Below are 19647 nucleotides of genomic sequence, written 5' to 3'. Positions count from 1 at the left end.
CTGCAGCGATCAGCCTACAAAATTTTCCTGTGGAAGTATTTCTGCACTATGGACATGTTGGTGTGTTTGGGGTCTAGTGCGTCATGTCAATCTCTGTTTGTCTTAATAATGGAGAGAAAAGGCAGAGTCTGCACCTAATGTGCATTCGATAAAGCACTGGTTTGATCGCTCCATACAGCAATAAGTGGAGGGTTGCTTCTAGCATTTGAATGACCGCCAGGATCAAATGAAGCTGTCCTAGTGGAGAATGCTGCTCTGAGAAATGATCGAATTTGATTATTGGGTCAGGAGAGGGATGAAGCCAAAGATCTAGGAACTGGTTTAATCCTCCCCTCATCTCTGGTGACCTCACCTGACACCACTGCTTCCATGTATGGTAAGCTGTGATGGTTCTATCAGAGCGAATATGTTGGCAGAAAACTGTCCTTAAGGAAAGACCCCCCCCCAGGAGGGGGATTCTTGCTGTTTGACCACTGTGCATCCCGTTCTGATAACTGTCGGGGTAGGGAGAGATGAGAATGGCAAGAAGATAGTGGGTGAAAAACCCTGGTCTCACTACAAACATACGTGGGCATGGTCTTATTTTTGTCCCTAGTTCTACTGGGATCTTAACCAGTTCGTCTCCAAACAGTCCCGCCCCCCTCAGGAGTTGGATGTGACCATGATTTTGTATGTCGTTAGGCTTGTCATGATCTGAACGGCAGTGCCCATCTTTTCCCTTGATATGGGGAAAGCGGTCGCCAAGGGTAAATCTGATGTCAGGGATACATCAAGGAAGGTGTAAGATCATGACTTGCCCCAGGATGCAACAGTCCTGGGATATCGCAGCTCTAGTGATGATGGCTGAGGATACTGTTGTTTGAATGGCGGGAATTAGTGGCTGTGTGCCTTCTCAGGAGCTAAGACTGCTCTCCTAACAAAGGAATCAGACATCTACTAATAGTAAGCCCGAGATAGGAGCTCCTCTAGGGGACGGCCCTCCTAAGGTCACCTGCGGCATAGCCATGGCACAAGGGATCAAGATATAAGGTCCTTTTGATAGTGTTAATAGTGATCTGTTTGCCAGGGGCGGTACTATTTTAACTGAGGCTATTCATATGTGAAAACCTTAGAGCCCTAGGGCAAAATGTCTTCCTCTGGCTCCTCCACAGAGTCTGGAGTTTTCTACAGGACCTGCGCTATAAGCACCTTGTCCGGCAGGGAACGGAATTCCTCTTTGTAGAAGAAGTTGGTTATTACACCTCAATTTGCCTGTTCATCCCTTTGAAAGGAACTTTCCTTCCTCCCTGACCTCATTGTTAAGGACAGAAGGGGGTAGGAAGCATGCCGCACCGTGTGGCTGGGGTGGGGTGGGTTCCCGAGGGAATAAGCTTCCTAGCTGCCTTATTGGACCCTTTTTTATGGAACCCGTCGTGATAAGTGTGAGGTCCCATCCTTATGCTTTCCTGATCAGAAGGACCTTGCAGGGGGGAGCTTGGGGAAGAACCCTGCATCCCCCTAATGAACGTAGAGGGGGGAGGGCAGTTGAGAAACTGCAACCACTTTCCAAGGGCACTTATACAGCCTGCATAATCCGCATGCAAGGCTGGTTGCCCCCACCCCCGGCAACCGGAGGGGTGGTTGGTATGTTACCGTTCGATGGAAATCTCAGCCGGAGCTGTCTGCCTCAACAGGCTGCCCTCTGGAGAGCTAGGTGTGCTCTCGCGGCTGCGCTGGACCAAGCCGTTAGCCTGGGTGCTGATTTATTTGCCTTTCCTGGTCACTGCATCGGTGCTCTTTCCTGCGGCTGCGGTCAGCTCTTTCCCGCCCACCTCCTCCATTATGACGTGAAAACAGCTGCAGGAGGTTCAGTCGCTCCTCTGCAGCTAGGCCACAAGTGGACTCATCCGGCTCTCCCTCTTTCCTGCGGCTTCAGTGCTGCCGATCTGCCATTTGGTTTTGGTGGGAAGAAAAATACTGAGAGGAAAAGAGAAGCGGAAGAGGACAAGGTTGAGAGAAGGTGAAAGCTGGCTCAGAGATGGGATTGGGGATGAAAGTAAGAATTTTAAGAAAGAACAGAGTAATGTAGGTGTGGTACCAGCTGCCCAGATGACCCCCCCCAACGTGGGCAAGCAGGCAGGCATCCAACAGGTGGCGCACTCGCCCACCTGGTGGCACAGGATGGTCTGTTGCACCAGCCAGGCGTAGCTGTCCAGCCGCATGCTGGAGTTGCTCCTGCTCCGCATGGTCGGGGCCGGATTCTACAGTCGGCTTCTGCTACCTCCGCCTGCAGGGATGAAATGAGGACACACTGGCTAAGAACTTGCCCCTGGGCATTCTGGCCCTGCCCCCTTTAACCCCTCCATTGTCGCCACTTCCACCCCCAGCCCTCACAGTGTCACAGGGATCAGGTGGTTAGAGGTTTCATGGCAGTCTTGCGTGATGAATCACTGACATAGCAGTCTTTATTACACCACAACGTCTTTGCGTGTCCACGGCCCTTTGGTAAAAGCATGTCATCCAAGAATCAACAGGGACTCCAATGAGATCCAGGTGACAGAGATGCCTGATCCCAAGAGTAGCTGTGTCAAAGTGAGACTCTTAAGAGGACTTCTCAGTATCGAGAGGATAAGGGGGCATCTCTCAAAGGGCTCATTCCACTGAGGCCAATGGTCAGGAGAGAACCAGAACCAGCGAAGTCTCCAAAATCAGTGATAGAGCGATACAAACAGGAATGACCTTCAGGATCCGTTTCAATGGTTGTATGGTGGTAGGAGTATGACTTTTTGCCCTTTTTGAAGGCAGCTTTCCAGGCATAAATCTTTTTTGACTGCTGGGGAAAGGAGCTACTGTTAGTTGCGTGGTGGGGAGTGCAGGAAGGCAGCGGCGTCCTTCAGAGGCACATGGATTGGTGATTGCTTCCAAAGTCATGAGGGCTTGTTCATCTTGTCCAACGAAGATCAGTCCAATTACAGCAAGCTTGTTTTGTGGAATTCTTGAGTGTTCACAATTCATTTACTTCATTTATTTCTGCCTTTCTCCCCAATGGGGATCCCCAGCTGCTTATATCAGTCTTGTCTCCTCCATTTTATCCTCACAACAACCCTGTGAAGTAGGTTAGGCTGAGTGTGACCGGCCCAAAATCACCCAGCACGCTTCCATGGCAAAATGGGGATTGGAATCTGGGTTCTTCCAGATCCTAGTCCAACACTTTTCTTAAAACATAAAAGGAAGCACTTGGGACCAGCAGCAGAAGGCTCAGCTTCACACATGAAGCTGCCATATACTGAATCAGACCCTTGGTCCATCAAAGTTAGTATTGTCTACTCAAGACTGGCAGCTGCTCTCCAGGGTCTCAGGCAGAGGTCTTTCACATCACCTACTTGCCTTGCCCCTTTAGCTGGAGATGCCGGGGATTGAACCTGGGACCTTCTGCATGCAAAGCAGATGCTCTACCACCGAGCCACAGCCCCTCCCAAACTTCACAACGGCAGTGCTTAAAATGCGGTCTTAAGTGTCACAGAGGAGGAACATTCTACATACAGCATTTTTCAGAAGAAAAGCTAGCTCTCAGGAGACAAAAGTCCTCTGGAGGTTTACGATCAATGGAGAGCTGAGCAGCAAAAGTGCGACTCCTCCCATCAAGGCAAACTTCACTCGAAGCCTCAATGGTGTGTGGGGGAGTTTTTCATACCCAACTCCTACCTGTAGAGGTTTCTGCTCTGCACAGGTGCAAAGCCTAGTGTGATGTATACAAGCTGCCAGTAAAATACAAGTTACCTAACATCTGGACCTTGCAAACTGGCAACTCCAAAATCTGGAGACAGTGGCTTGTTCAGTGTTTTCCTTTGCTTCCATAATTTCTTCAAATTATGGAATTATTTCAACAAATTATGGGAAACTGTTCAACTGAATGTGTCATTACATCAACTTCATTAGCGTTATATTGCAATGTACACAACCAAAATGTGCTATTGAGATGTATATACCTCATGGGTAATATACATTATCAACGTTTCTCATTAAGGCACCTATTAAGGAGCATATGTTAACAGTCTTCAAGATGACTTGAGAAGCTATTAGTAGGATAAAAAAAAGGATGTCCCTGAAATTCAAATGCAGTGTTCCAATGCGGTTCTCAGATTTGAAGAGGGATCCACAATTAAGCCCACCTCCAAAGGAACTCCACACTAGCTTCCTCCTACCTAGTACGAAACAGTCGTTAAAACTGAACACGCTTGTATTTTATGTCTCATGTTTAACATTGATAATATTTAGCATTACTGAATGTAATGCTCTTCGTGGGCACCCCCTACCTACCCCCGGCGGGGCCACTGTGTTGATCTGGCTGTGCTCATGTTCACCCCTGTGCACCTCCTCTGCCCTGCCCCCCTTGCAACCAATGGCTCCTGGCCAGTGCTCAGCGGGCCTCAGAGGAGAGGGTTAGCCACACTCCCCCTCAGGGAGCATCAAGCTTGCCCCTCAACTCACAGGGTTGACTTGTCTCAGCCACACTCTGCAGCACACTCCTCCTTGGCCCTGGCTCAAATTTACAGAGCAAGCCCCACCCCCTAGGCTCCCATCCCCTTTCCTCATTGGTAGCCCCGCCCTCTCCCAAGCTCATATAAGGGCCAGCAGGTCCCCCGCCCTGGCCCTCACTCTAGCCAGGCTGGCCCTGCACGCAGCTGCCTCTCCCCCGTCTGTGCCTGAGGGCACCAGCTGGGGAGGAGGGAGACCTGCGCTCGTGCAGGCGTCCTGCAGGCAGGTGCATTCGCTTGCAGCTCTGCCCAGCTGTCTCCGGCCTCCATCGGGTCCTCCTCCTCTGTTGGCCGCCTTTGGCTGGTTCCCCGGTGCATCCTGGGCTTTCTCCAGCGTGGTCAGCTTGACAGTGGGGTGAATGCGTGACCCAACGCCTTTGTGCCCTGGGGGTCTCCATCCCTTATCCCTGGAGAGGGAGGCTTTGCTAGGGATTTCCCAGGGAGGGTCAAGGGGATGTCCTGCATGGAGGGCCCGCAGCGCACAACACTGAACAACAGGCTGTATTTCATGGCTGCTTCACTAACACATGCTGTGGAGTCAAACCCAAATTTGCCCTTGAGCCTCCCAGACCCACTTCTTCTTCCTCCTCCTTTCAGGTCTCATAAGCCACCTGTGAGAGCTGACGCTTGTCTCTGGATCCTGACCCCCAGCATGAAAACTGCTGTCCTAGCCACATCAACCCTCCTACACAAGAGGACTAGCTCATGGGCCTACCACACAGCTTCAATAAGCTCTTCTTCAAGGTTCAAGGCAACAGAAACGGCTGAGAAAGTTTGGCAGCCACTCACAGATGCTGAGTGCCATTTAGGTGTGGGTTAATATGTACATCACACTCCCTCCTTGCCACTCGAGCAATCCATTCAGCATGCTGCTGAGGAAAATCAACTGCTTGTGTCCTGTGAACTGCCAGTGGAGAGCACTTAGGGCCCTGGATTTTCCCCACCCTGCCTGCCCCTCTAGAGCCATTTCCCATCTCAGGAATAATTGTTCCCAGGGGTGAGGGACTTGCATGTATTAGTGCACCAGTCAGGTGACTGTAAGCAGGAAGACAGAAGGGAATGAGATGGCCCTTCTAGCCTCTTGCACAAGTCAAGTTCCACTTACAGAAGAGACTCCCTTCCCCCTCCCCATTAGGCAGCTGTCTGGCCAGCGCAGTTATTAATACATGGAAGTCCCTAAACCTCAGAAATAAACTTTCCAAGGAAGGGAACTGGCTCCCAGAGGAAGGGGAGAGTGGAGAGGTTCCTGCAATCCTGCCCACAGATCATGGATCCAAACCAATGCTTGGCTATTTCCCCCACCCCTCAAAATACATGAGATCCAGGCTACGGAGACTGGTGGACAATGCGATCTGAATATGGACACCCAGACAGATGTGCCACCTCCCATGCAGCAGCCAGCTGCATATCTATACACATCTGTGGAGAATGTTGCACAGAAAATGAAATAAAAGCTAGAGATCCCATCCGATGCAGACAGTGTGGTTATAGAACAATGTACAAGAAAAGGACAAAAAGATGGGTTGTGTTTGATGCCCGATAAAGAAAGCTGAAGATGCTTCTGGTTTCTCTCAATGTATTTTGATTCTTCATATGCTGAATTTGATTTCACATTTATTTTATCCTGATAGTGTAAATTATAGTTGTAATAAAGTTTTATTGAAATAAAAATAAATAAATATATGAGATCCTATTAAGTACGGGGATCCATGGAAGTTGATTGTTATACCAGTTTATTATAAAAAAAGAAATGGTAGCAATGTCGAATACAGCAATATTTCCTGCTTACACACACAAATGAGCAGAGGACATCCCAGGCAATGTGGACTTTTCAGGGAACGCAAGGAAGTGGGAGAGGCAACTAAACTGCATTAACCAAAATGCCATCAGAATACAGAAACACTCTCTTTAAAAAGGTTAAAAATTAGATATTAATATTGGTGTCTTAATATTGCTTTCATTATCGGACAAGCACGACTTTTACAGAAGTTAAAGCACACACACCAAAAAAAAAAAAAAGAAAGAAAACAAGAAAACAGGCGGCTGCTCCAACATTGCCATTAATAGCCCAGCCATCTCACTCAGTATTTGTATACTTGATAGCAGCACTTTTCATGAGAACTACATAGGAGAAAATATCAAAGCAAAAATATTGTGGCAGTTATCAACAGGTTTTCAAAGAAATATAGGATTAAATTACTGTTAAGATGAACACTTAGAGACAATTTAATTATCTACATTTTTAAGCTGTTTTCCAAAACTGCTCCAATGAAAATAATCAACTCAAAGATCAAGCTTTGCATTTTTTTTGGCTGATGGGAGTTTTCCAGTTCACAGCTTTCTGCATGCTTGGAACAAGGGCCAATTATAAATCCTTTCAAACAACCAAGTAGGTAGACAGAGGAAAATAAAAGTTTACTGCCGGTAAACACACCACATACAAGCCTTTGCTCTTGTTCAAGTTAACTGCTGTCCCCCGGCACATTATCTTCTGTATCTTCCTCGCTCTCCTCCTCGGTCTCTGTCCCGGTCGCATATCCGCTCGCGCTCCCTCTCCCTGTCTCGGCCCCGCTCTCGCTCCCTCCGGGTGTCGCGAGGACGGTCCCGCTCGCGATCTCGCTCACGCTCGCGGGGCCTGCTTCTCCGGCCACTAACTACGGCTTGCGTCCGACGTAGAAAGTCATCAACCCTCATGTCATAGTCATGCTAAGGAACACAGAATGGTTTTTAGTCATCTTCTCATGTAGAATCCATACCCGAGGATCTTTCTGAAATTCAGACTTAAAGCTAGAGGCACTCTGGAGATCTAGTTTTCCAGAGAAAAGATCTTCAGGTCCCTTAGTTTTTGATCCGAAATGGAAACACTCCAAAATGCAAGACAGCAGGTTTTCCATCACAGATCAGCTGATCTGAACACCCTCACTGATCTAACAAATTCCTCTGACACCAGCCAACAACCATTTAGCTGGCCAGGAGACAGGGAGAGGGAGCAGAAAGTATATCTGGCACACTTTCCTCTCCAAGCCCCAACCCATCAGCAGGCCAGTGGCAGTGGGAGGCATAGAGCTAGACATATAATATACTTTCAGCTAGACATATAATACACATTCCGCTCTAAGCCCCCAAGCCACAACCCCTGTAGCCTTTCAGCTGCAAGCCCCCCCCCCCAAACAGGCTGGGGGGGGGGGTGAACTGGCCGGCCCCAACAGCAGAGCAAGAGGGGGGGAAACCCAGAGGAAAGTGGGATTCCCCCCCCCAGCCCGGTGTTCTCAGGGGCCTCTTGTCATTTCTTATTTTAAAGGCATCATTTTGTATTACATGCATAGTTTTTATAAATCTTCATGGTGAAATCTAGATTTCTAACAACTGAAAACCCACAATAGATTGATAACTAGAAAATACAGTGTTTCAAATGAAGCACCCTGCTGATTTATGAACTCTACCTTGGCCAGCTGTTTACCAATTTTGTTGTAATCCTACTTTTCATTACAGAGGATAATTAGCTGGGTTGCTGGCTGTTTTTGAAAAATGCTCCAAGTCACTGGGGGAGCGTAATGCAGAGAATGCACCCCTAATTAAATAATCCAGGGTAGTAAAAAAGAGCTATCAGTTTTTTGCTTTTAAAAACCCAGTTAAATGCTTATACACCCCTACCCTATCCCGGCTGCTGAGACATTACATGGACCATAAACCTGGGCTGCCTCCCTTCAACTAAGCAGGTGTAAACAAACCATCATTTCAGAGCACAGGTGACACTGGTAGTACTCCCCACAGACCGCAAAGCACAGACCACACCGTGCTGTTCCCACAGCCAGGATCACAGAACATCCCCAAAGGCTGAACTCAGAGCATACTAAGATGCTCTGGCTAAGCCTTGACTCGATTCCTTGCCTCACTCCACGTGAGGTACAAACACAGCATGCACAAAGACAGCCCAAGCAGAAGCTCAGCAAAACCAAGCACAAAGCTTCTCTTGTGCTTCTGATGAAAATCTCCATATTCCACATGGTCTCGCTATACACTGTATTGGTCAGGCCACCCCTGGAGTACTGTGTGCAGTTCTGGAGGCCTCACTTCAAAAAGAATATGGACAGAATGGAGCGGGTGCAGAGGAGAGCGACAAGGATGATCAGGGGCCTGGAGACCAAGCCCTGAAAGGAAAGGCTGACAGAATTGGGAATATTGTCGAAGGCTTTCACGGTCAGAGTTCATTGGTTCTTGTAGGTTATCCGGGCTGTGTAACCGTGGTTACACAGAACCAAAGAATTGGGAATGTTTCGTCTGGAGCAGAGGAGGTTGAGGGGGACATGCTTGCTCTCTTTAAGTATTTGAGGGGCTGTCACTTAGAGGAGGGCAGGCAATAATTGGTATAAATTACGGGTGGAAAGGTACCGGCTGGATATTAGGAAATCATTTTTTACAGTAAGAGTTGTTCAGCAGTGGATTTGGCTGCCTAGGGAGGTGGTTAGCTCTCCCCCCACCCCCTGGCAGTCTTAAAGCAGTGGCTGGACAAACACTTGTCAGGCTGATAGTGCATTGAGCAGGGGGTTGGACTAGATGGCCTGTCTGCCCCGTTCCAGCTCTATGATTCTACTCTTTACCTGGGCACAAGTGGACGTTTTAAAAGCCTGCCAATTGCAAGACTGACCATAATGAAGTTTGGCAGCCTGGTGCATCCTTGACCCACAACTGCCTCCAATTTGTCAATTTTCCTTACTTGGTGCAAGTCAAGCCCACGGTGGCACACTTACCACTCGCTTATCGCGATATCGTGCATCATGTGGTATGGGATGGTGCCCGGAGTAAGGAGGGTGAGCTTGGGGCGGAGGAGCATGGTGTTGGTAGTACGGATGATGGGGAGGCTGCTCCATACCTGGGTAGGGAGGCTAAAATGAAACAGTTTGTTACTCCAATGGAGACAAAACAACAACAAAAAACACCCCCATTTGAATGCTGCTGCAATTAAGAGTGCTCCTTAGACGGCATTTCACTGGGATGGGTATGATGCTTTTTAGGCTACACAGCAACTGCACTAGCAAAAACCCTACCTGCACTTAAAACAGCCATTTTCACAATGCCTGCCTGAAAAGAGATTGCAGCATTTTGCAGCATTTTACAGATCCTACTTGTTGAAGGCAGCATATTTCATGCCAAAAAATTGCTGCCACAGGTTACCTTCATTCACACAGTGAAGTTCCTCGAGCAGTGACAGCAGCTTCTGCTGAACCAACGTTTTAAAAATCTGAACAGCCAATCAAATGTCCAGTGGTCCATCAGAAGCCCTGCTGGGCAAAAGCCCCATCTGGTGCTACACACTTTCTAAAAATACTGGACGGGCACCCTGCTGGCCCCCCCTGCAGTAGACACATAATAATTTTCCGTGTGGTGTATTACTTGAAGCCCCATTCCTGCCTACTTTACCAAAGTCCTGTGCCAGGAACATGCCATGAATAAGCCACCTCTATATTACAGCTGTCTGAACCAAATCCTCCTGCTGCTGTAAACTTCAGGAGAAAAGGGATATGGTGCTCTACTCCCTAACAGGGTTTAACTGACAGAATGCCACAGAAAATCTGGACAGCATTTTAATACAATGGGGCGGGGGAGGGGCTGAAGAGAAAGGGATGAGCTGCAATCAAGATCTAAAATAAAATGAACAGAAATACAAACCATTCCTTGCCAGGGTGGCGGTGGCCCCATGTTGTGGAACTCCCTCACATAATCATTGTAAGACTAAAAAAGAAAAGAAACACAATAAAAACAATGGGAATATCAGCAATAAGGAATTGTTCTGAAAAGCACCTGCAGCTACAACAGAAGAAAGGCAATGGACTTACCCCATTTAAAAAGACATCCCTCCGGACTCCTGAAAATCGTCTGTTGAGAATAAGATTTGTGAAACTAAATGCCAGTGGCAAGTAACCAGATCATGAAATGAATAAAATTAACACTTCTTACCTGTCTACTTCTTGGTACCTGGGGTCCTTTAAATACCCTGTTCAAAATCAAGCAGCATTATATATCATATTTACAGTAACATTGTCTAAGTCGTTAGCACCCTCCCCCCAAGCATGCTACCTCCTTAGCAAAGACCCACCAGGAGCGGTCATTCTGCTGCTCCTAAAGCCGGTTTCACCAATTTGGGAAAGCTTTCAAAAGTCATTGAGTTTTCCTTTACACCAAAATAGACCAGGCTCTAGTTAAGAGATATGGATTAGACTGAAAGTTTTACCTTTCCAAATGACACTTTGCAAACTTTTATTTAATGCTATACATTGATGTTTGAAAAGTGCCCAACAAGCCTCTAGCACTAAATCAACCTGCTGATTACACAATCAAACAACTTGCTACCAATACTGAACTGATGTGTCAGCAGAAGCCCACAGCAGCCTTCCGGGAGGCATTGGGATTTGAGGGGCAACACTCAACTATTCTAGTTAGGTTGGCTTCACTCATGCAACAGGGGAAAGAGAGTTACATAAAGCCCTGACTGTGGCAGTCTTTCCAGGAAGCAGGGCAACCTGATTATGTCCTTCTGTCTGCATGCCCTCCACCCAAAAAAACCCCAATGTTTGGTTTACACACAAATCTGTTCGTTTGTGCACATATATTTGCATAGGAAGATATTAACCTGGTCTTTGGTGAAACTCAGGAGGATAATCAATCCTTGGTTTCTTTCTGCTGTTATGAATATCATAATCCTCTGGTCGACGCCTACATAAATTAGACAATAATTAAACAGTTGTTTGGAGGAACCTTCAGAGAGAGAACACCTTCAGAGGAAACAACAGGAACTGCCCTGAAATGGGTTTCTGGGAGTGCATGGTTTGTTTGAAAAAATACAAGTCTCAGGTAACTGTGTCACACCATTCATGACACAATCCCATTTGTAAGAATATCTATTAGAACTTGCATTTCATGGTTGTGATGAACCAGAGCTTATTAATATGTTATCTAATCCAGCCATACCTCTTACAGTTCAATCCGACACACAAGTATTAGAGAAAAAAAATCCCTGAATTCTGTGGTCTTACTAGCAAATTTGCGAAGGAATGCAGCCTAAACCTAGTCTAAACTTATTTTTAATTCATGCAATTACATTGTTAACCTACAAGAATGAACACAAATGTGGAAATATTTTACAAATTGGTCCTAAATTGTCCTCACTAATTTTGTGAAACATTTTATCAAGCTCTTGCATGCAGACCCCTCCCCTCCCCATTAAATAAAATACCTGTGCTATAAGACACATTTTGAAACATTTAATATTACTGGCATTTGTTCTAACTTTAGACATTTTAAAATGTGAACATTCATGTTACTAGTTGAAGTTCTCTCTTTTTTTCAAGTGGATGCTTTTCAGTTTTCTTCCTTTGCTCACCATCAGCAGGTAGTTTAATGGCCACCCTCCAAATACATCGTCAACATTGCCAATACTTATAAAAGGGAAACCAGCTACACTGCTGAAAAGGGCTGCTTTCTAAACATAAATGTCAGCTCCTGGAGCTTTGAACAGAACCTCCAGTTACAGACAATGATCCACCTCCCTCCTCTTCCCCAAATATCTTTAAATTCAACTGATTTTGCCAGATTTTAAGAAATTAATATAATTCTGAGCAAATAAATCAAAGCAACTGTATGTACAGCAAAAACAGCTTTAAGAAAAATAATAGCTGGTGTAAAGAATAAACATACCGCTTTCTTGTAGTTTTGAGTGTGCACTTACGACCGGTATAATATATGATAGTAACAGTTCATATAGTAGTCCAACTACTGACTTTAAGCTGAAAGCCACATACATAAATGGAGGCCCTGGCAGGCTCGAGAAGGTGTGATGGCGTAATAAGGTATAGTTTGCAGTCCATTGCAAAACCTTCACTCGCAAATACTTTATTGCACTGGAAACCTCTCAGGGCTTAACTTCAAAAGCCATCTTGGTGCTCAGTCCGCTTATGCCCAAAGGAAAAGGGATGCTGCCAGGATTCCTCCTACCTACAGGTTACAGTGTCCTTTTTTAAAAAGAGCAAGGAAATGGGGAATCGTTGGGTATCTGTACCTACCACAGGACGTTTCCACAAAGGAAACTTTAACCAAAAAGGTTGCCGCCCAAACCACAGTCTTTAGCGAAACACTTTAGATTTATCAGAATGCCAAGTGGCTACACGGGGATGGGGGGGAAACAGTGTTGGATAGAAGGGCTTATATAGCAGTCCTCTGCAAAGACTTCTCCAATTCTGCAACAAGATACACCCCCTCTTTTCTGGCCAATGTTGGCAAGTTCATACAGCAGTGATCAATAACCATGGCGATCCTCTAAACACACTTAAGTCCACCGGTGCTGCCAGCATCTGGAAAAGTGGCGTACACAAGACACAGCAACAGCCATTCTTTTGGGATTGTTGCCAGCTCTCCAAGGGCCGCTTGCTCCCCTTTGGAGAGAACCTATGGCTTTCAGAAGCTCAGAAAGATGTGAGAATATGTGGTAATGGGTTTAACCACAGCACGGTGATACAATCTGAAACAGTCCCAAACACGCTCCTCTTGAACAGCAAAATAATATAAATATTTTATCCTCAAAATGAGGCGGTCATCTTCTGCAAAATTACAAGAGATCCTGATAAAAGTCCCATATTTGATAAGGCTTATCCAGAGATTACCTGAAAGAAAAGGCTTTTACAAGATATTAACTCATTTTCGAACACACGGACATGCTCTTCCTCCACCTAGCCTGCTCTGGATAAATCCGCTTACCTATGTTAACAGATATGTTTCATCTGTTCAAAGGTCTAGTCTAAGCTAAATTTAAAAGCTTTTTTCTGTATAAGCCAAAGGTCCCCATTTTCCTCTTGAAATTGACCAACTGGGGTGGGGACAGTATGAAATCCTCAATGAAGCCACAAACCCGTCCATGCAGCTTGATGTGAGGATTTTCTCTCTTCTTGATTGCCGGAAAAGCTTTTTGATGAATCACATTCCTCCATCACGTTATTCTGACACATGTGCCTATTATCAGTCCAAAGAACGTTTCTAACCTTCCCACGTCCCGGACTGGCTCTCGACGCGACAGCCGTCCTCTTGACCGGGGTTGAGAGTGCATTCTTCTCTTGTGCCGCAATTTATGAATGACTTGATACAAGTCAATACTTTCATCGGGAGGGAATAGAAGACAAAGCTGGTTTCCAATTTCAGGCTCAATTTCCTGGAACAGTGAAACACTGATTTACAAGCTGAAGTCAGAACACATCCACATTTGCTAAAGCCATGTACAGGATTTCCAGCCCAGCAGAAGAATGAGTTAATGTGATTTACTTTTAAAGCAACATTCACTATGGTAACAGAACCATAACAAAATATACCAGCTTAGACACCACCAGATAGAAAAAAAACTTTTAGAAACATTTAAGAAAAATAAAGTTAATCACCTACTTCAACTGAGAGCCTACAAGTGAAGCCCTGAATATATGGGCCAAAAGCTTACTGGCACACATAAATGTATGTTAGATAAATTTGCTTTTTAGGACATCTGATTATCGAAACACCACAAGTAGGAGGCAATGTGTTAATTGTTGTACATTTATATTTCATGTGTACTAAAGTGTGACAGCCATTATTTTTTTTACAAAGGCATACGGACTGTACAATACACATGCCCAGTGAAACAGCTCATGAATTCATGGGGGCTGGTTATTAACCACAAGGTGAGATCTTCTAGGAAAAGCAGGGAAGAAGCTCTAAGTCACTCTGGCTCTTCTGTGTTTACTATACTTCTGTTCCCTTATTCCACACATCCCTGCTCCCCCCAAAGCCCAAGTACCTCCTTAAGAATGTGCCCGTCTCATACAGCAACTTCCAACCATGTTGGAGGTTACAGATTCTCAGGTTTCAAGACGACTTGTTGAAAGAATGCAGGTTACAGTGAGTATTTCAAAGAGAAACCAAGTATACTTCCAAAGAAGATATTTTGCCGCTTAACATTTTACCCAAATGTTACTTATCATTTTTCTAAAATCTTTTTGACCTGGACTTTCTATATTAATTTCCCATATGTGACAAAAACTAGAATGTATGGATTCTGGATGTTTTTAAACACCAGACTGAAGAGAGGGCAAAATGACTGACAAACCTGCCCATCACGTCCAATCTTGACTGGCTTATGTTCGTTCCAAGGATTCGTCAGGTGAGCAGACTTAGTGAAGGGCAACTCACGCCTGAAGTACAAATGACATTTATGCACCCAACATCAATTTAAAACAGTGAGTCTTTGCATACTATAACATTAAGAATTTACACAGATGGGAAGAACCATAACTTTCTGAACATCTTGGATGACACAAGACAAGACAGTGCAAGAAACCACCACTTGAGATGATCTTTATTATGCCCCCTCCCCAAAAAACTGAAGCAAAACAAAGATAACAAAGACAGAACTCTACAAAAAATGGAAGATTGGCCCCACCACAGAACTTGGAGTGGGCCTTCTACACACACTGCTTGGGCAGGTGCCAAGACACAGTGGAGTTCCCTCGCTAGGGTTAAGGCATCCCTCTCTCCCAAACAAAACCATCAGCTAAGTTACCCATCAGGGAAGCAAGCGAAGGTCTGTTAAAGTCTAATTCCCCTCAAACACAACTTTCAGGAAGACTGATACCACTTATTGTCATATGCTCTGATTTCTAGCAAAACAAAGATAGAAATACAAGTTGCTGCTAAACATCACATATTAGACTAAACAAATGCAATCGTAGCTTTGCAATCGTAGCTTTAAAAAACAGGAATCTCTGTGATGGAGTCTCAGTACAAACCTTTTTTCTACCTATCTGGGCCAGCAAAGCCTGTTCTGAAGATATACTGTTCGAATCCTGTAAGAATTCTCAATACTTGTCAAACTACTATTTTTCTGTATTTTACATGTCGAGTAAGCACAATTACCTGCAAATCCAATCTATTTTAAACACGCCTCCGAGCATTTTTGCACTCATCCCTGCAGGCAGGACCCAATGGATGGGGGATCCTCCATGATGCGATTCAGAAGCGAGCCTCGCAAACCCTGCACGAGTGGAGACATGGCGATAAGGAGACACAACCACACGAACACCAATGACTTCTGACAACAAGAGGCCCTCTTATTTACCTTGGAATTTTCCACTCTCTCTCACAGAAAATATCAAGATGACGCTCCTGGCTGATCGGAAGGCAGTGTTGAGCTTCTTCTCATTGACAGGGAGGGTCGACCAGACGCCCTGCAGAATCACCGACACGCACGTCACAAATCTGCCTAGGAAGCTGTGCACTTGTGGTGAAGGTCCACGGCTCAGTGGCAGAGCATACGCAAACCATGCAGAATGTTTACAAATTTTGCTTGTGGAAAACTAAGGCATTTATACCTTTACATTCCATAAAAACATGAAACAGTTCATGCTAGGTTTAAAAATGTGCATTTTATGTTAGTAAAGCAGTAAAATAAGTTTAGGTTTGATAAGAAAAAGTATTTTCAACCCCCTCCCCTATTCCTGTTTTTTCCCAAGGAAAAAAGGTTTCAAGATGGCCAGAAATGTTACATCTGTAGATCCTAGATAGCAGAAGTATAAAAGATGTCTTCCCAGTATGTTGAAAAGGTTCTTGCAGCAGAAGGAGGGAGGACGAAAAGGACAGACCAACAGTCTGCCTAGAGCACGTTCATATACCCACAGGCCCCCAAAAGCAATCTTGCAGAGAAGCACATCTTTCATCACCCATGGAATTGGTATTACATTTGTGGACTTCAAGCCACAAGGAAAGTTTCACCACTTGATACCAGAATGTGGTGTCTGCCTTTCCTCTGAAAAGGAACAGTGCAGACTAAAAGTCACAGAAAAGTCCCATCTGATGGGAAACGGTCTTTTTGGCAGCTGGCCTCAAGTCACAGGGTGAATTTAAGTGTGGGCATTCAAACTGCAAGAATTAGCCCACTGCCTTCCCTACTCTGCACCTGAGGAAATCTAACATCACCATCAAAGGGCCAGTGAAGTCAAGCATACCTTTGCTTTGGCCAGGGAGACATTTTCATGGTTGTTACTTTTGATAACAAAAAACCTTGCATCTTGGAGAATGTATTTAAGTTTGCTAGTTTGGTCTGGAAAAAAAGAAAACAGGAAATGTTATTAGACTTTTATCCCTTCCAACCCAGGGAAGCATACATCAACTGCTTGCAGCATTGGTGGGACAGAAAAACATTATTATTGTGACACAGCCCTCCCTCCTTTCAGAAAACACATCAGGGGCCTTTCTGCAAATCCATTTTAATACATGGAGCATACATGGCCACAGCCTTGAAGGTCCGTGTCTTCCCATCAATCAAGCAACAGAGACCCCCACACACAGATACAAGTGTGCCAGAGCATGCAACGCCAAGCTTCAAAAAAGCAAAATAAATACTGAAGGTAAAAATGAATGCATGATTAGTGATGTCCCAATATACTTGCTTCTTGGCTTACTACTGAACAATGAATGTTCTTGAACCAAGAAACGTCTTTTAGGTAAAATTTGTCTTTCAAGATCAGTCTCTGTGCTTCTTTGCCTACCAATTCAGCAACACCTTCTAGTTACTTTTTGCTATTATAAAAATAACATGCAAATAGTAATTCAAGACTCAGATGCATTACTGTTTGTTCACTATAATTAACTTCATCATACATTAGAACATCACCGCATCAGATGCAGGTTAAGGAAGATAGACAACAGCTTGTGATGGGGAGCATGCATTAAAAAAAATCGAATTTAAATTATACCTTTTTGGACAGCACGAACGGAAGATGATAATTTCTCATGCTTCTTTTCTGAACCTGTGTTTAGCCAAAGTACATGTGTTCAGATTGAGCTTTAATAGAGATACGATACAAGTTCAAAGCCTTTTCACATACTATTTTCATTCATGACAAATTATTCTTCCTGACAAGTACCACACACACACAAAGAATACTACTCAATGTGCATGAGGGTTTTGAATTTTTGGGTTGTTTCGTTTTTTGTTTTGCCTGACCAGTTTTCTCCTCAGAAAACTAGTCAATGAATCATCATCTTCCAAGTTTTAAAAAGTGAAAATTCCACTTAAGCAACAGAATAATAGCATTAACATAACAAGAAAGCCTACTCCCTCAAAGTATTCACAAAGAACATGCCAGTATACCAACTTTGACTATTCAGCTACATGTCCAATAGGTTTATATGGCCTAAATTTGTTTTGCATAATACAATTCAAGGATTTCACTACAAATCACAAAAGTAGGGAAAGCATTAATAGAATACCTGCATATGACTCTGATGCAGAGCTGCCACTTCTATCAAAAACAATCGGAGAGATGCCTCTGGCCCTTTTCCTTTCCTTCTTTTTTTCATCTAAGACCACCAAAACAAGCAAAAGTGGTATTTAAGGTTTACCGAGGAAGACAGAAGCTGGATTGGAAATGGCTGCACAAGGCTAACTCGTTTTACAATAGCTGAATACATGTTTGGTACCAGAAAAGGCTTACATTATCAACTAATTTATTCTTCAGTTAGGATCCAAAGAACCATGAAACTAGTCCCAAGAACCCAGTGGTGAAATAGCAAGGAGTGGGAGTAGTCAAACATTCTCCTCAATTCATACAAGCCACGTGCGAGCTTAAGCAACACGTTGGTCCCAGGTTTTATGACATTTTTATGTATGTTCTTCAGTATAAATTGATTACCGTTAACCACCAAGGCCTAATTTATACATTATGCACGTGATGTGGTTGCTGCTTCCTCGTGGCGCTTTGGTGCTGTCTGGAAACTGGAATCTCATGTGAATTGTAGACATCAACGCCGCAGACTCCCCAGGAGGTGCAGCATTGAGGGCAGAAACTTGGCAAACCCATGGCAACTCTACCCCATTGACAAAATATGGAAATCAGGGCTGCCACGAGGCTTCCGTACACCAGAATTATAAAGGAACTCTTTCAAAAAGTACACAGGCAGGGTGCAGAAAGACAAATCTTGAATAAAACAGGAACATCAGTATACAAACCCAAAGAAAAGGAGAGTCAGAACATCAGAGCAAGCAGCTCAAACAGCAGGACTGTCACCGGATTTCAACTTTTCATCTTAACATTTTACCAGTTTGCTAACAGAACGTCCGCAGTGTACTCCCAAGTTATGATATGGTCTTGTCATGGAAATCTTTCTCCCAAACTGAAATTCAGGCACTGACTACAGTAGGCATCAGAGTGCCCGACAGAGCCTTTGCGGGACCCCCCTTCAGCCCCCACCCAACACAGATACCTCAGAGGAGCACAGCTTAGAGCAGTGGCGCAGTGCTCAAGAGGAGGGTTCTGGTTACACTCTGCCCCTCATTGCGCCCCACCCCAGCATCACGCGAAAACGACTCCGCAATGGAGCTGCAAGGACTTGGCTGCTGTGCTGCCTGCGCTGCCTCAAAGCAGAGGTTGTCAAGACCAAGCTTCAAAACAGCAGGTTGGATCCAGACTAAATTTCCCAGCGGCAGAACGGAACTTCCTTCTCTCCCCCCACCATTGCAGCTCACTGACCTCCACAAAATGCTACTTGTAGGGAATATGGAGCCCTAAGGAATGACGTGAGGGAGGCCAGAGGAGGGAAGGGGAATTGGTGGAAATCGCCAATTTAGTCCGGATCCAGCCCACAGAGTTGACTATTAAGAGATTTAGAATAGAAGGATCAAACCTGATATGTCTGTGCCGGAGCCAGATCTGACTGACCCATCAGTAAAGGACGCCGACTCAGAATCAGAATCACTGGCTTCACTTCGCGTGTCATAGTCATTTCCCTCCTTCTGATCCCTCTCGTCTTGATCGTAATCCTCTTCGTCATCGTCTCCATCTTCTTCCACTTCTTCCTCTTCATCATCATCATCTTCCTCCTCCTCCATCCCCTCCTCCTCCTCCTCCGTATTCCCTGGGTCAGAGGAGCCGCTGCTGCCCGTTTCATGATCCGAGCCGTATTCCTCAGAATTGAGCTCTTCCTTGGAAGAGTGGCTGGACCTGCTTGGCCGCCCGTCCGCGTCGTGCCTAAGTCTCTGCTGTGTGGGAAAAGGACACTCAGTGGGCACCACCAGCGACAAACATTCTCAGGATTATGAAAGAGCCTGGAGCATTCG

The 19647-nt window shown here is 45.2% G+C and overlaps 1 protein-coding gene and 1 pseudogene across 1 annotated transcript in view; one reads left to right on the top strand and one right to left on the bottom strand.

The window, feature by feature from the left end:
- The first annotated feature begins 5875 nt into the window (after positions 1 to 5875).
- Positions 5876 to 6110, top strand: LOC130484407 (DNA-directed RNA polymerases I, II, and III subunit RPABC4-like; annotated as a pseudogene).
- An 878-nt stretch (positions 6111 to 6988) lies between these two features.
- The window catches only part of YTHDC1 (YTH N6-methyladenosine RNA binding protein C1), a 29700-nt gene continuing 17041 nt past the window's right edge, over positions 6989 to 19647 (bottom strand). The window contains exons 4-17 of the mRNA XM_056857392.1: positions 19215 to 19587; positions 17802 to 17891; positions 17285 to 17338; positions 16535 to 16629; positions 15649 to 15757; positions 15447 to 15564; positions 14641 to 14725; positions 13550 to 13716; positions 11149 to 11231; positions 10476 to 10512; positions 10355 to 10394; positions 10188 to 10250; positions 9269 to 9403; positions 6989 to 7223 (exon numbers count right to left, since the gene is read on the bottom strand). Coding sequence (XP_056713370.1) covers positions 7002 to 7223; positions 9269 to 9403; positions 10188 to 10250; positions 10355 to 10394; positions 10476 to 10512; positions 11149 to 11231; positions 13550 to 13716; positions 14641 to 14725; positions 15447 to 15564; positions 15649 to 15757; positions 16535 to 16629; positions 17285 to 17338; positions 17802 to 17891; positions 19215 to 19587 — 1671 coding nt within the window. The 3' untranslated portion in view covers positions 6989 to 7001. The remainder of the gene's footprint in view (positions 7224 to 9268; positions 9404 to 10187; positions 10251 to 10354; positions 10395 to 10475; positions 10513 to 11148; positions 11232 to 13549; positions 13717 to 14640; positions 14726 to 15446; positions 15565 to 15648; positions 15758 to 16534; positions 16630 to 17284; positions 17339 to 17801; positions 17892 to 19214; positions 19588 to 19647) is intronic.

Source organism: Euleptes europaea, chromosome 11, assembly GCF_029931775.1.
Source record: "Euleptes europaea isolate rEulEur1 chromosome 11, rEulEur1.hap1, whole genome shotgun sequence".
NCBI classification, from domain to species: Eukaryota; Metazoa; Chordata; class Lepidosauria; order Squamata; family Sphaerodactylidae; genus Euleptes; species Euleptes europaea.
This window is presented reverse-complemented; position numbering and strand designations above follow the sequence as displayed.